Here is a 13237-nt window from a genome sequence, read left to right on the forward strand (position 1 = left end):
GTGAAATGGTGTCTAGAAAGGGGACAACGTTCATGACAGGTTCTTGAATCCAGAAGTGCGTGCAAATGGGCTTAAACCACTATGTGGGAGTAGCTCATGCCAAAATGGATTCTGCCTCTCTTGTTCGCCCTCCCCCACCTGGCCATTTCAGTAAGGTTGCCCAAAGGATTTGAAAGAAAATTTGTGTCTAGACGACTATACTTGGGCCGCATGTCTAAACCTTGATTCACAATGTCTTATTAAAAAAAAAAAATACAAAAAATACAAAAGAGTTTCAAATTTGTGCGTCGCGGAGGATGCAAAAAATTGTGTTCTTGCCTAATAGTGGCTGGAACTTGCTAATATACTTAAGAGGCCATTGGTTTTGGCCTGAGCACATATACAAGAGGCATTTAATATGCCTAATATGGAATTAGTCAAGTAATTTCAGTCAAGCCAATACAAGTGGCTTTGGAGAAACAACATTATAAGAGTGGTACTTATTCAAGACCTCTTCAGTCAAGACGAAGACCTTTGACTTCGAGGTCTGAGGGGTAATGTTTGGACCCAAAATGAACATTTTGGCCTGACAAGGCACGTCTTGGAGAAATTGAGCCAATATCAGTGGTTCAAGCTATATATTGTCGACAAGCTCGAAATATATATATTTAGAGGCTAAATAAAGCCTACTGTGGAAGCATGGAAATGGAAAGTCAACTTTAACACATTTTCCTACTTCGGCTAGGAGAAACCGAGCTAAACAGAAGGAGCGGCCGCCTGACCAAATGAACTCTAAATGGGCTGAAACTCTGCAGATCCATTCTAGACATCCTAAGAATCATTTCTTATGAAGAGTGCAAGAGCTTTTTTTTGAGTGGAAGGCCTTCAAACAATCAGTCCAATTTTCTGCAGAAGCAAAACTGGAAAACTGGACCTGTAAGAGGTCCAGCAGCATTTCCGGCCCAACCACATGGAAATAAATTCTGAAATTTTACCACAGTAATCTACACTCATGGTGGATAATTTCATAAGGAGGAGTCGAAGGCTATATCTGAGTTCTTAGTGGAGATAAAAATTGAAGGATAAGGGAGCAGAAAATGACTTAAACCTAACATTCCATTAGTGTTTAAGTGCTTGAACCTAACAATTCCATAATCTCATAAGTGCTCCATAATCTCATAAGTGCTCCATCATGATTCTATTAAGTGCTCCATTATGATTTGTTTAAAAGCCAAATAGTGTTGCTTGGAAGCCTATATATAGAGGCTAAGAGAACAAAGAAAGATACCAATTCATTCAACAACAAACATCTCTAAGATGATCTAAGTTCTCTCTAGAGCAACCTCTCTAAGAGCAACTCCTTTCCTTCTCTTTCTCTTATCGGTGATCACACTCCTAGTCCTAGTCTTCTCGGAAGCCGACTTTCAGTGCCACCAAACCCTCTGTCAACGTGCTTCGATCCTAGTCTCCTCGGGAGCCGATTGTAGTACCACGACCAAACCAAACACCAATTCACAACATCATAACAACATCTCTAAGATGATCTAAGTTCTCTCTAGAGCAACCTCTCTAAGAGCAACTCCTCTCCTTCTCTTTCTCTTACCGGTGATCACACTCCAAGTCCTAGTATCCTTAGGAGCTGACTTTCAGTGCCACCAAACCCTCTGTCAACGTACTTCGGTCCTAGTCTCCTCGAGAGCCGATGGTAGTGCCGCGACCAAATACACCAATTCACAACATCATAAAAAACATCTCTAAGATGATCTAAGTTCTCTCTAGAGCAACCTCTCTAAGAGCAACTCCTCTCCTTCTCTTTCTCTTACCGGTGATCACACTCCTAGTCCTAGTCTTCTCAGAAGCCGACTTTTAGTGCCACCAAACCCTCTGTCAACGTACTTCGGTCCTAGTCTCCTCGGGAGCCGATTGTAGTACCACAACCAAAAACACCAATTCACAACATCATAACAACATCTCTAAGATGATCTAAGTTCTCTCTAGAGCAACTCCTCTCCTTCTCTTTCTCTTATCGGTGATCACACTCCTAGTCCTAGTCTCCTCAAGAGCCGACTTTCAGTGCCACCAAATCCTCTGTCAACGTACTTCAGTCCTAGTCTCCTCGGGAGCCGACGGTAGTTCTGCGACCAAAAACCAATTCACAACATCATAACAACATCTCTAAGATGATCTAAGTTCTCTCTAGAGCAACCTCTCTAAGAGCAACTCCTCTCCTTCTCTTTCTCTTATCGGTGATCACACTCTAAGTCCTAGTCTCCTCAGGAGCCGACTATCTGTGCCACCAAACCCTCTGTCAACGTACTTCGGTCCTAGTCTCCTCGGGAGCTGACGGTAGTGCCGCGACCACAACGGTTACAGAACCAGCTAAGCAAGGGTAACGCCCTAGCAACCAAGCCAAGCTAAAGTCACGCTTTAGCAAGTTCTCCTCTACTTCCCGGTGGTTCTCGCTCTGCTCGATCTATAACATCGAGTATCGATTGTGATTTACAAGAAGAAACTTCAAGCAAAGTCCTCACCACGAGGCACAAAGAATCCCACGACGAGGTTGGTGCTCTCCTCGTCCACAATCGCTGAAAAGAAGTCCGGTCAAGGGACACCCCCGACGACCGCACCCGAACGGTGCTGGCACGCCCGCGCAGAAAAGAGATTGTTGACCAGCTCAACAAAACTGGAGCCAAACACAAAAAGAGTTTCAAATTTGTGCGTCGCGGAGGATGCAAAAAATTGTGTTCTTGCCTAATAGTGGCTTGAAATTGCTAATATACTTAAGAGGCCATTGGTATTGGTCTGGGCACATATACAAGAGGCATTTAATATGCCTAGTATGGTATTAGTAGTGGAGGAGGTCAAATCAATATTTTTGCCAATAATTGTGGCGAAAGCTGGGTTATGAATTGTTGGCAGCGAAGTGGTTTTAATTACATGGCCTAGCAAAGGATGGTTCGCGAAGGAAGACTGGCGATTAATATATGTATGCTCATTGTTCATATATATATAATTAAGAGGGAGAGAGGCCACTGTTCAAGTAATTTTAGTCAAGCCAATACAAGTGACTTTGGACCAACGACATTATTAGAGCAGTGCTAATTCAAGACCTCTTCAGTCAAGACGAAGACCTTTGACTTCGAGGTCTGGGGGGCAATGTTTGGACCCAAAATGAATATTTTGGTCTGACAAGGCACGTGTTGGAGAAATTGAGCCAATGCCAGTGGCTCAAGCTATATATTGTCGACAAGTTCGAAATATATATTTAGAGGCTAAATAAAGCCTACTATGGAAGCATGGAAGCATGGAAGTATGAAAAGTCAACTTTAGCATATTTTCCTACTTCGGCTATGAGAAACCGAGCTAGACAAGGAAGGAGGGGTGGCAGACTAACCAAATGAAATCTAAATGAGCTGAAACTTTTCAGATCCATTTTAGACAGCCCAAGGATCATTTCTTATGAAGAGTGCAAGAGCGTTTTTTGAGTGGAAGACCTTCAAACAATCAGCCCAATTTTCTACAGAAGCAAAACTGGAAAACTGGACCTGTAAGAGGTCCAGCAGCATTTTCGGCCCAACCACATGGAATAAAAATCTGAAAATTTGTCAGGATGATCTACACTCATAGTGGAACATTTAATATGAAGAAGTCTAAGGCATATAATGAAGTCTTGTTGGAGAAATAATTGAAGGAATAAAGGGGCAGAAACTGACCTAAAAACAGCTCAATATTCACATGTTCATGTTTCCTACCCACATGAAGAAAGCTAGATGCTTTTGTCTTTTTCCTTGGATATATTTTTCTTCTACAATCTCTTTAATAGATCATCATCACTTCCATGTTGCTGCACCTTCATGCTTTGCTTTCATTTCATCATTTCTCTATCTTTTCCATATTTTACAAGTGAACTTAGATCCACTTTCATTATTTTTTCTTCCACTCATCATTTCACTCTTCTTTTTCTTCCCTATATAAACACCTTCTCCTCTCATTCTAAAACACACATTCACAACACAACAACATCTCTAAGATGATCTAAGTTCTCTCTAGAGCAAACCTCTCTAAGAGCAACTCATCTCCTTTTCTTTCTCTTAGCGGTGATCACACTCCTAGTCCTAGTCTTCTCAGAAGCCGACTTTCAGTGCCACCAAACCCTCTGTCAACGTACTTCGGTCCTAGTCTCCTCGGGAGCCGACGGTAGTGCCGCGACCACAACGGTTACGGAACCAGCCAAGCAAGGGTAACGCCCTAGCAACCTAGCCAAGCTAAAGTCACGCTTTAGCAAGTTCTCCTCACTTCCCGGTGGTTCTCGCTCTGCTCGATCTACAACATCGAGTATCGATTTGGTGATTTTCAAGAAGCTCAGCAAAAGTCCTCGCCACGAGGCACAAAGAATCCCACGACGAGGTTGGTGCTCTCCTCGTCCACAATCGCTTGATAGAAGTCAGGTCAAGGGACATCCCCGACGACCGCACCCGAACGGTGCTGGCACGCCCGCGCAGAAAAGAGACTGTTGACCAGCTGCAACAAAACTGGAGCCAAACATCGACTACGAGGAGACATACTCTCCTGTAATGGACGTTATAACGTTCCACTACCTTGTCAGTTTGGTAGTTTCCAAAAAACTTGACATGCAGCTTATGGATGTGGTTACAGCATATCTCTATGGGGATCTAGATTCAGAGATATATATAAAGGTTCCAGATGGACTTCAATTACCCAAATCAAGTGGCTCTAAACCACGGAGCGCGTTTTCAATAAGATTGAGACGCTCACTATATGGATTGAAACAATCCGGACGGATGTGGTATAACCGTCTAAGTGACTACTTGATTGGGCATGGATATGTCAATGATGAAATATGCCCATGCGTGTTTATAAAGAGGACAAGTTCCGGATTTGCAATTATAGCAGTTTATGTCGATGACATGAACCTAATTGGAACTCTAGATGAGTTAAAGGAAACTGCTAAGTACTTGAAATCCGAATTTGGGATGAAAGATCTTGGGAAAACACGGTCTTGTCTCGGACTAGAAATCGAGCACCATAGTGATGGGATTATGATCCACCAGTCAGCGTATACTCAAAAATTATTAAGGCGCTTTAATGAAGATAAAGCAAAGCCTGTGAGTACTCCCATGATCGGTTGTAGTCTTGAGCCTGAAAAAGATCCGTTTCGTCCAAGGGATGAGGACGAAAACTTATTAGAGGCTGAAGTGTCCTATCTAAATGCAATAGGCGCATTGTTGTACTTAGCTCAATGCACAAGACCGGACATCTCATTCGCAGTGAACTTGTTAGCTCGACATAGTTCTGCGCCAACACGCCGCCATTGGATTAGCATAAAGACAATCTTTCGATACCTGAGAGGTACGATTGATATGGACTTATTTTATCCCTACAGAGAGAAGAGAAATAACGAAAGTGTGGGATCATACTCCACAAGGCAAAACGCCACCTTCCGTGCTCCTCCTCCCCTCCATCAAAATAACAACGATGTCTTGATGGGTTTTGCTGATGCAGGGTATCTTTCTGACCCTCACAAAGGTCGCTCCCAAACGGGTTATGTCTTTACCATGGGAAGCACTGCGATATCTTAGAGGTCTACAAAGCAGACCCTTGTTGCTACTTCCTCAAATCATGCAGAGATTATTGCTCTACATGAAGCCGTGCGAGAATGCATATGGCTAAGGTCTGTAGTTAGACACATACGAGGAACTTGTGGTTTGAAGTCTACCACAGATGAACCTACATGCATTTATGAAGATAATGCAGCTTGTATTGAGCAAATGAAATTAGGTTTCATCAAGGGCGACAACACCAAGCATATATCGCCAAAGTTTTTTTACAATCAGCAACAATAGGCACTTCTAAATATTGAAGTGAACCAGATCCGATCAGAGGATAATGTAGCAGACTTATTTGCTAAGTCGTTACCTAAATCCACCTTCGAGAAACATGTGAAGAGCATTGGATTGAGAAAGTTATCCGAACTCCCATGATTGTAGCAATCAAGGGGGAGATATTGACATCAGGGGGAGGCATGAAGTCTACATGTTCGATCTCGAAGAGTGAATGACGTGTTGTGCTCTTTTTGTCCTTCGACCAGGGTTATTTTTGTCCCACAGGGTTTTTGTTACCTGGCAAGGTTTTTAAAAAGGCAACGATCAAAGCGTCATCACCAAGTTTGAGCGGCACAAGGGGGAGTGATGAAGGATGTCGACATAGTGTGCCTCTACAAACTAGGGTTTAGAATTGTAATAGGAAAGTATTATAGGTATTCAATTGTATTCGGATTCTCTTACCTTTTGTATACCTTGTAACTCCCTATATAAGGGCTCCTATTATATATCAATAATAAACACACAATTCTATTCTCCTACAACAAAACAGAACTTTTCATGTAAGTTTCGTTGAATTCTGTATTCAGTGTTGATCATCAGTTGCATTATAAGAGAAGTCCCTAAAACGACATTCTAAAGTGAATCACTTGTCAAGAAAGTAAACTGTCCTAAATAATGATAACTGCTTGGGTATAGTTATTATGTTAATTGATTCCAATTTAAGCCAACTATTCTCACTCGGTTCATTTCTCTCTCAGACTCTCTCAAGCGTTGTGGAGTGGAGTGACTGGCCAGTAATTGAACAATATCAAGACTTGCCATCTATGTGATGTGCCTCTTTTTTCTATTATTTCCATCTATGTGATGTTCGCCTCCCCCATCATCGATGTGTTATGTCACAGAAGTAATGGAAGAATGGAGCAATCCCCAGTGATATTGGCTGCTGATTACTCTTTGATTTTGCTGGACTAGAGGGGAAATAACACTATTAGCCTTAGCCTTCCTGGAAGCATTAGCCAACTTTCTAAGCTTGAGATTCTGTACTTGAGCTACTCCTCTCATCAGATATATGCATACTTAGCACGTTTTTGCCAATAGTTACACGTCATTGAAATATGTGCAATACCTGAATCTGTTGTGTGCCAATAGTTGCACTTCATTGAATTGTGTACAATAATTAAATTTCAGCAACTGCTTTGAGTTGAACGTCATTAGTTTAATTAGTTGTGTGTTGAATCTGTTGATATATTGCAAAATGTGTATTTTAGAGAGCTAGAATTTTGGGGTTCAAAACTTTGGAGTGTCTGCTGTAAACAAGTCCTGCAAGGTTTGCATTGTGTACAACAATGAAGCCGCTTCAGCTCGAAAGGCTGAAGCTTCCAAAGGGGTCCAAGCTTCCCAAAACGCAGAAGAAGATGGTGATGAATGAGCAGGTTGTGATCAGGTTGGGTGTGCAGTTGCATTTTATAGTCCTAGGGAAGCAACCCCAATTTGAATTGCTCAGTGCCAACCTTTGTAGTGTCAGACTGCTAGATTACTGATTTCAGAGCTTTCTATCCAGGCTAGCTTTATTTAGGTAACTTTAAAGTTGCCCAGACAATGATACAATTATGTTGTGAGTTGTGACTAGTGTATTGTTATATACTTTTACGTTTAACGGATTGATACCCAATTCCTGCGTATATTGAGCTACGTTGGGTTGCCCATTACTCAAGCTTCTGTAGCGTGATGCTACGCCAATGTGCTCGCGCGCGTCATAGAACCTTCACCTCAATCAACAATCCGGTTGTTCCCACACCTCCCAGCCTCAACATGCAAAGGAACAATCTTCTCGGCGAAGTAGAGGCCCTGGCCACGCGCGGCCAACTCAACGAAGCGCTCTCACTCTTCTACACTCTTCAACCGCCACCAACTCAAACTCACTCCAACCAAACCTACGCCACTCTCTTCCACGCATGCGCTCGCCACCACTGCCTTCAACAAGGCCTCTCTCTGCACCATTACATGCTTGCCCACAACCCCATCACTCCTCCAGACCTCTTTGTCTCCAACCACCTCATCAACATGTACTCCAAATTCGGCTACCTAGACCACGCCCGCCAACTGTTCGTTGAAATGCCCAGAAGAAACCTCGTCACCTGGACCGCTCTCATTTCCGGGTACGCACAGCGGGGTCGGGCTGTAGCTTGTTTTCGTTTATTTGCTGCCATGTTGGCGCATTACCTCCCGAATGAGTTTGCATTTACCAGCGTGCTTAGTTCGTGATGGTGGATATGGCCGGCAGGCACACGCCCTCGCTTTGAAAATGTCTTTGGATGCTTGCGTTTACGTTGCGACTGCTCTCATTACCATGTGTAGCAAGGTGTGCGATCATGGAGGTGTGTTTGATGTTAGTAGAGACGAGGCGTGGAAGGTGTTTCGAAGCATGGAATCCCGGAATCTTATATCCTGGAATTCCATGCTCTCATTTACCACCAGTGATCACCAAATTTTGTTATCAACTGCATTGTCACACTAAAAAAGAAAAGGAAATTCAGAACATCTTCATTTCTTCCATGCTAAAAAATGGCGTGGTTCACAAGACATAAACTATTTGAAATAGCATGCAGACAAATAGCCAGCCGGCATGGTAAGGATCACAAAAGATGCTCTGGTGTTGGGCAGTTGCTTATGAGAAGGGTAAGGATGGGTTACTCTCATCAAAGACCCTCTATCAGTCTTATGTCGCCGTAGACCTATCCGTCAACCAACAGTTTTGTCTGGCTGGCTAGATCTACAGGAGGCTGAGGGAGAGTTTCAGTCTTAAATACTAGGGGTTCAAACAATGACGTCAACTTGGTCTCCCCGTCAACGATGGAAATACGATGTTTTTCTAAGCTTCAGAGGGGAAGATACCCACGAGACTTTCATCTGCCATCTGTATCGTGCACTAACTGCGAGAGGAATTATAACCTTTTTAGATGACGAAAGCCTGGAGAGAGGATCAACCATTGGCCCATCACTTTCTACAGCAATTGAGGACTCAAGATCAGCCCTGGTCGTTTTTTCAGAGAATTTCGCTTCTTCATCTTGGTGCTTGGATGAACTCTCGAAGATTCTTCAATGCAGGGAAGAGAGGGGACAAATAATCTACCCAATCTTCTACCAAGTGGATCCTTCTGATGTGCGCAAGCAAAGGGGAAGTTTTCAGCTCCGTACAGTAGAGGTAAGGGAACATGAAGAAGTTTATGGGAATAAGGACAAACTAAAGGAGTGGACAGATGCTTTGAGAGAGGTGAGCAGGATTGCTGGGTGGGATTCGAGTACATATGAGTAAGTACTAATCCCCTTCCTTCATACCTTCATATGTTCTTTTTGTTGAAATAAATTGGAATTCTCTACTGCGTATAATGTTTTGCAGGGATAATCCATCGGCAGATCTTAAATATAATATATAACTTGCCTCTTATGATTAAATGGATAGAATTAATATTTAATACTAATGGAGTGCCTATTTGTAGTCAGATTATGATCAGATTTCAACTGCAAACTCTTATAGAGGGAGATCGGTGTTTGCATTTATTTGTGCTAAATGAGTAAATGAAAATGCTTTTTTTTTTTTCTTTTTTTTTTTTTGGGTCTTTTGACATGTTACATGCTAACTCAGCGTTTTATCTATTTTCTTTTTTCTTCTCAGGGATGATGGAAAATTGATTGAGGAAATTGTGATGGATACACTAACAAGTCTACGTGATACTTATACCTCTTCAAGTGTTGACAAGGGCTTCATAGGAATGGATTCCCGCATTGATGATTTGTTGCACAATTGTATTTGTCAACAGTTTGGTGGTGTACGTATTATAGGCATACATGGGATGCGAGGAATAGGCAAGACAACACTTGCTCGAGCTATTTATGATGGACTTGCTCACGGGTTTGGCAGAAGCTGCTTTCTTTTAAATGTTAGAGAAAAATCTGAAAAGGATGGCCTAGTTTCTTTACAAGAAAAACTACTTTCCAGAATCCTGAGGACAAAAGTTGACATTGAGGATGAATATGCAGGAGCTGCTATGATAGAAAGGCGGTTATGTGAACTAAAGGTGCTTGTTGTTATTGATGATGTGGATCACTTCAATCAATTAGATAAATTGGCTGGAAGTCGGGACTGGTTCGGTCCTGGGAGTAGAATTATTGTAACCACCCCAGATATTCATTTGCTAAGGGGACATGATGTTGATGCTACATACAAGGCTACTGGGTTAACTGATGGTGAAGCTATTCAACTATTGAGTTTAAAGGCTTTCAAGAAAAGCTTCCCACCAGAAGATTATTTGGAGTCGTGCCATCATATTTTAGGGTATGCTCAGGGCCGGGGCTTCCCTTGGCTCTTGTGGTTTTAGGTTCTTTTCTATTTTGTAGAAAACCCGATGAACGGGAAAGTACAATAGATAGGCTAAACAATACACCACATAGACAAGTTATGGATGTGCTTCAGATTAGTTTTGATGGACTAGAGGAAAAAGACAAACAAATATTCCTACACATTGCTTGTTTGTACAAGGAGAAGGACAGGGATCGTGTGACACAAATACTAGGCTATTGCAAGCTAGATTCTGGCATTGGTTTAAGGGTTCTTGAGGAAAAATCTCTGATTACTATTTTTAACAACAAACTGTTGATGCACGATTTGCTACAAGAAATGGGCTTGGAAATAGTTCGTCGAGAGTCCCCTGAAGAGCCAGGTAAACGGAGTAGATTATGGTCTCCTGAAGATATCCACAATGTGCTGAAGAAAAATAAGGTAAGAGTGTGATTATGTAGAAAAAAGAAAAGAAAAGAGAAGCATAGAACAGCTTTAATTTATTTAGGTAATCAGTAGTTGTCTTGTTGAACATGACTTGTTACTCCTGTTTTTCATAATTAGGGAACAGACAAAATCCGATCAGGTCTCCAGTCACTTAGAGAGAGAAACTTCACAGGTCTTCGGTCACCAGAATCCTGTGACCGACCTCGGGATTCCGGTCGCTGGCGGCCAAAATCCGGTGACCGGCTGCTGGAATCCTAGCCCTGGTGACCAGAGTCCAGCATCCAGTTTTATTACCCCCAATACCCAATAAACTTTTTATTGCCTCCCAATAAACTTTTTATTGCCCTCTAATAAGAGTTTTATTAGAAGTCTATAATCAGTGAAAAATGAAGTTATGAAGGTGTTCTTAATTTTGAAAGGTTCAGAAAGTTTAGAAGCATGGAATCCCGGAATCTTATATCGTGGAATTCCATGATTGCAGGGTTTCAGTGTCGTGAACTTGGAGCTCAAGCTATTGATCTGTTTGTACAAATGGACGTTGATGGACTCGAGTTTGACCGTGCCACACTTCTCAGCGTTTTTGCCTTGAATGGAGTAAATGGCATTGATGATATAGTGGTCACTAAGTTTTGTTATCAACTGCATTGTCTGGTTATCAAAACTGGGTTAATATTAGGAATTCAGGTGGTCATACGCCACCAAAGCCAGCGTCTCCATGTGCCCAGATCTGACCTCGGCCAACCGACGCCGCCGCCACGATGTAGATCCCGATCGTCTTGAAGGCTGCAGGCGCCAACACCCACGTCACAACCCCAACACGATCCACCAACCCACAACCAAGAAACCACCCTCGGCCGAGAACCGCCTCAACCGGAGCCTTCGAGAAACTTGGTTGAGATCCCAACACCGCTGCCTAAGAAACCATGGTCTCTCCCAGCCCACGCCGCCGTCGTCTCGCCTCTGCTTGGTTTGGAGAGCACGAGACTCACCGCAGCCATCACGAAATCTAGATTTTGGGTTGCTCCGAAAGTTTTGGAGTTTTTCTCTCCATTCTTTCTATTGAATGATTGCGAATTTGCGACAATCTTTGAACAATTAATATCAAGACTTACCATCCATGTCTTTTTTCGATTATTTCCATACATGTGATGTTTGCATTTAAGGGAAAATGCTCATTTACCTAATTTTAGCTTAAAATTTGCCCACTTGCTCCACTAACTGTTTTTTAACCCCGTTTACCCAAAACACTCTAAGGGATTATTTCCCCTTTACCCAATTAATTCTTTTTTCTTCTTTTTATTTATTTTTGGGACTTTTTTGCCCTCTTCCCCCTCACCGATTTCTCTCTCTCTCTCTCTCTCTCTCTCTCTCTCTCTCTCTCTCTCTCTCTCTCTCTCTCCAGACGACGTCGGATTTCTCTCTCCCTCCCTCCATCCCTCTAGCAGGTCGCCCACGGTTAGGCTCGACGCCAAGCCAACGGTCCTCGTCGCTTAGAAGCTCGGCGAGGCCGGGGTTGACCTTCTGAAGGAATCGACGACGGACTGAAAACTGTTATCTGGGATTGAAAACTGCTATATGCTATTGTGCAGTCATAACCATAAAAGTTGTTACATTAGTGCCCCCCAGTAGACTTTGTATTGGGGGCCAATGATGACTGCTTTATTTATTGACGAACTGAAAACTGCTATTCCAAAGTAAATGTAGTGTTAAATTGCAGTAGTCGATAAATGAAAAAAATTGTGTGGTTTGTGTCAGTCTAGTGGGGGGCAGTAGACAGAATATTGACCCTCAAAATTTGGGTTTTTAGACATTATCTGTTGTTTTGAGTGTGAATAACTTCTATAATCTGTGAAACATAGGAAGCGGTGTAATGTTTGATGGTCTATTGGGGGGCAGTAGACACATTAGTGCCACCCAATAATGTATTTCTTAGGAGACAGTAATCATCTCTTGTTGATTTGTTTGTGATAAAGTGCAATACACTGTGAATCCTTGAAACTGGTGCAAGTTTTAATGGTTTAGTAGGGGGCAGTAGACACATTACTGCCCCCAAATAATGTCTTCATACGAAGTCAGAACCCTTCACTTAACTGGTGCAAGTTTTAATGGTTTAGTGGGGGCAGTAGACACATTACTGCCCCCAAATAATGTCTTCGTTTTAAGTCAGAACCCTTCACTTAACTATCATTGACAGATTATTGTACTTTAATAAACTCAAAACAACATAAGACTTATCAAAACTCTAATTTCAGTAATTAATTAACCACAGTTAAGAAATTAGTGGGGGGCAATAATTTGTCTATTACCCCCCAATAGACCACAGTTTTGACGTCGTTCGAGACCTGCGAGGGAAGCCCAGATCCGATTCCGGCGTGGAGCTTCGGAGCTTCCCGGACATCTGACGAACAAAACCTGCGAAGCCCAGAGGGGTTGGGATCGTGGAGTTAGATGGCGTCATCCTCTGGTGGTCCGACGGTGGGACGGAGCGGTGACGGTGGAGACCGACATCAACGGTGGAGTGGTGGGCGTGGTGGCTCAGAGAGAGAGAGAGAGCCTGAGACGAGGTTAGAGAAAGAGAGAGAAAGAGAGAGAGAGAAATCGATGAGGGGGAGGAGAGAGATATGAGTTT

At 42.7% G+C, this 13237-nt stretch overlaps 2 protein-coding genes across 2 annotated transcripts; both read left to right on the forward strand.

Annotated features, from left to right (window-relative positions):
* The first annotated feature begins 7045 nt into the window (after window positions 1-7045).
* On the forward strand, window positions 7046-10201 carry LOC112170685 (TMV resistance protein N-like). Its single transcript, XM_040508387.1, has 2 exons — window positions 7046-9134; window positions 9499-10201. The coding sequence occupies exons 1-2, from the start codon at window positions 8647-8649 to the stop codon at window positions 10199-10201; spliced, it is 1191 nt and encodes a 396-aa protein (XP_040364321.1). The 5' UTR covers window positions 7046-8646.
* Window positions 10035-11057, forward strand: LOC121048975 (disease resistance protein RUN1-like). Its single transcript, XM_040508407.1, has 2 exons — window positions 10035-10602; window positions 10726-11057. Exons 1-2 carry the CDS (start codon window positions 10282-10284, stop codon window positions 10864-10866), a joined length of 462 nt encoding a protein of 153 aa, XP_040364341.1. The 5' UTR covers window positions 10035-10281; the 3' UTR covers window positions 10867-11057.
* The last annotated feature ends 2180 nt before the right edge of the window (window positions 11058-13237 follow it).

This window comes from Rosa chinensis, chromosome 6 (genome assembly GCF_002994745.2).
Source record: "Rosa chinensis cultivar Old Blush chromosome 6, RchiOBHm-V2, whole genome shotgun sequence".
Taxonomy (NCBI): domain Eukaryota; kingdom Viridiplantae; phylum Streptophyta; class Magnoliopsida; order Rosales; family Rosaceae; genus Rosa; species Rosa chinensis.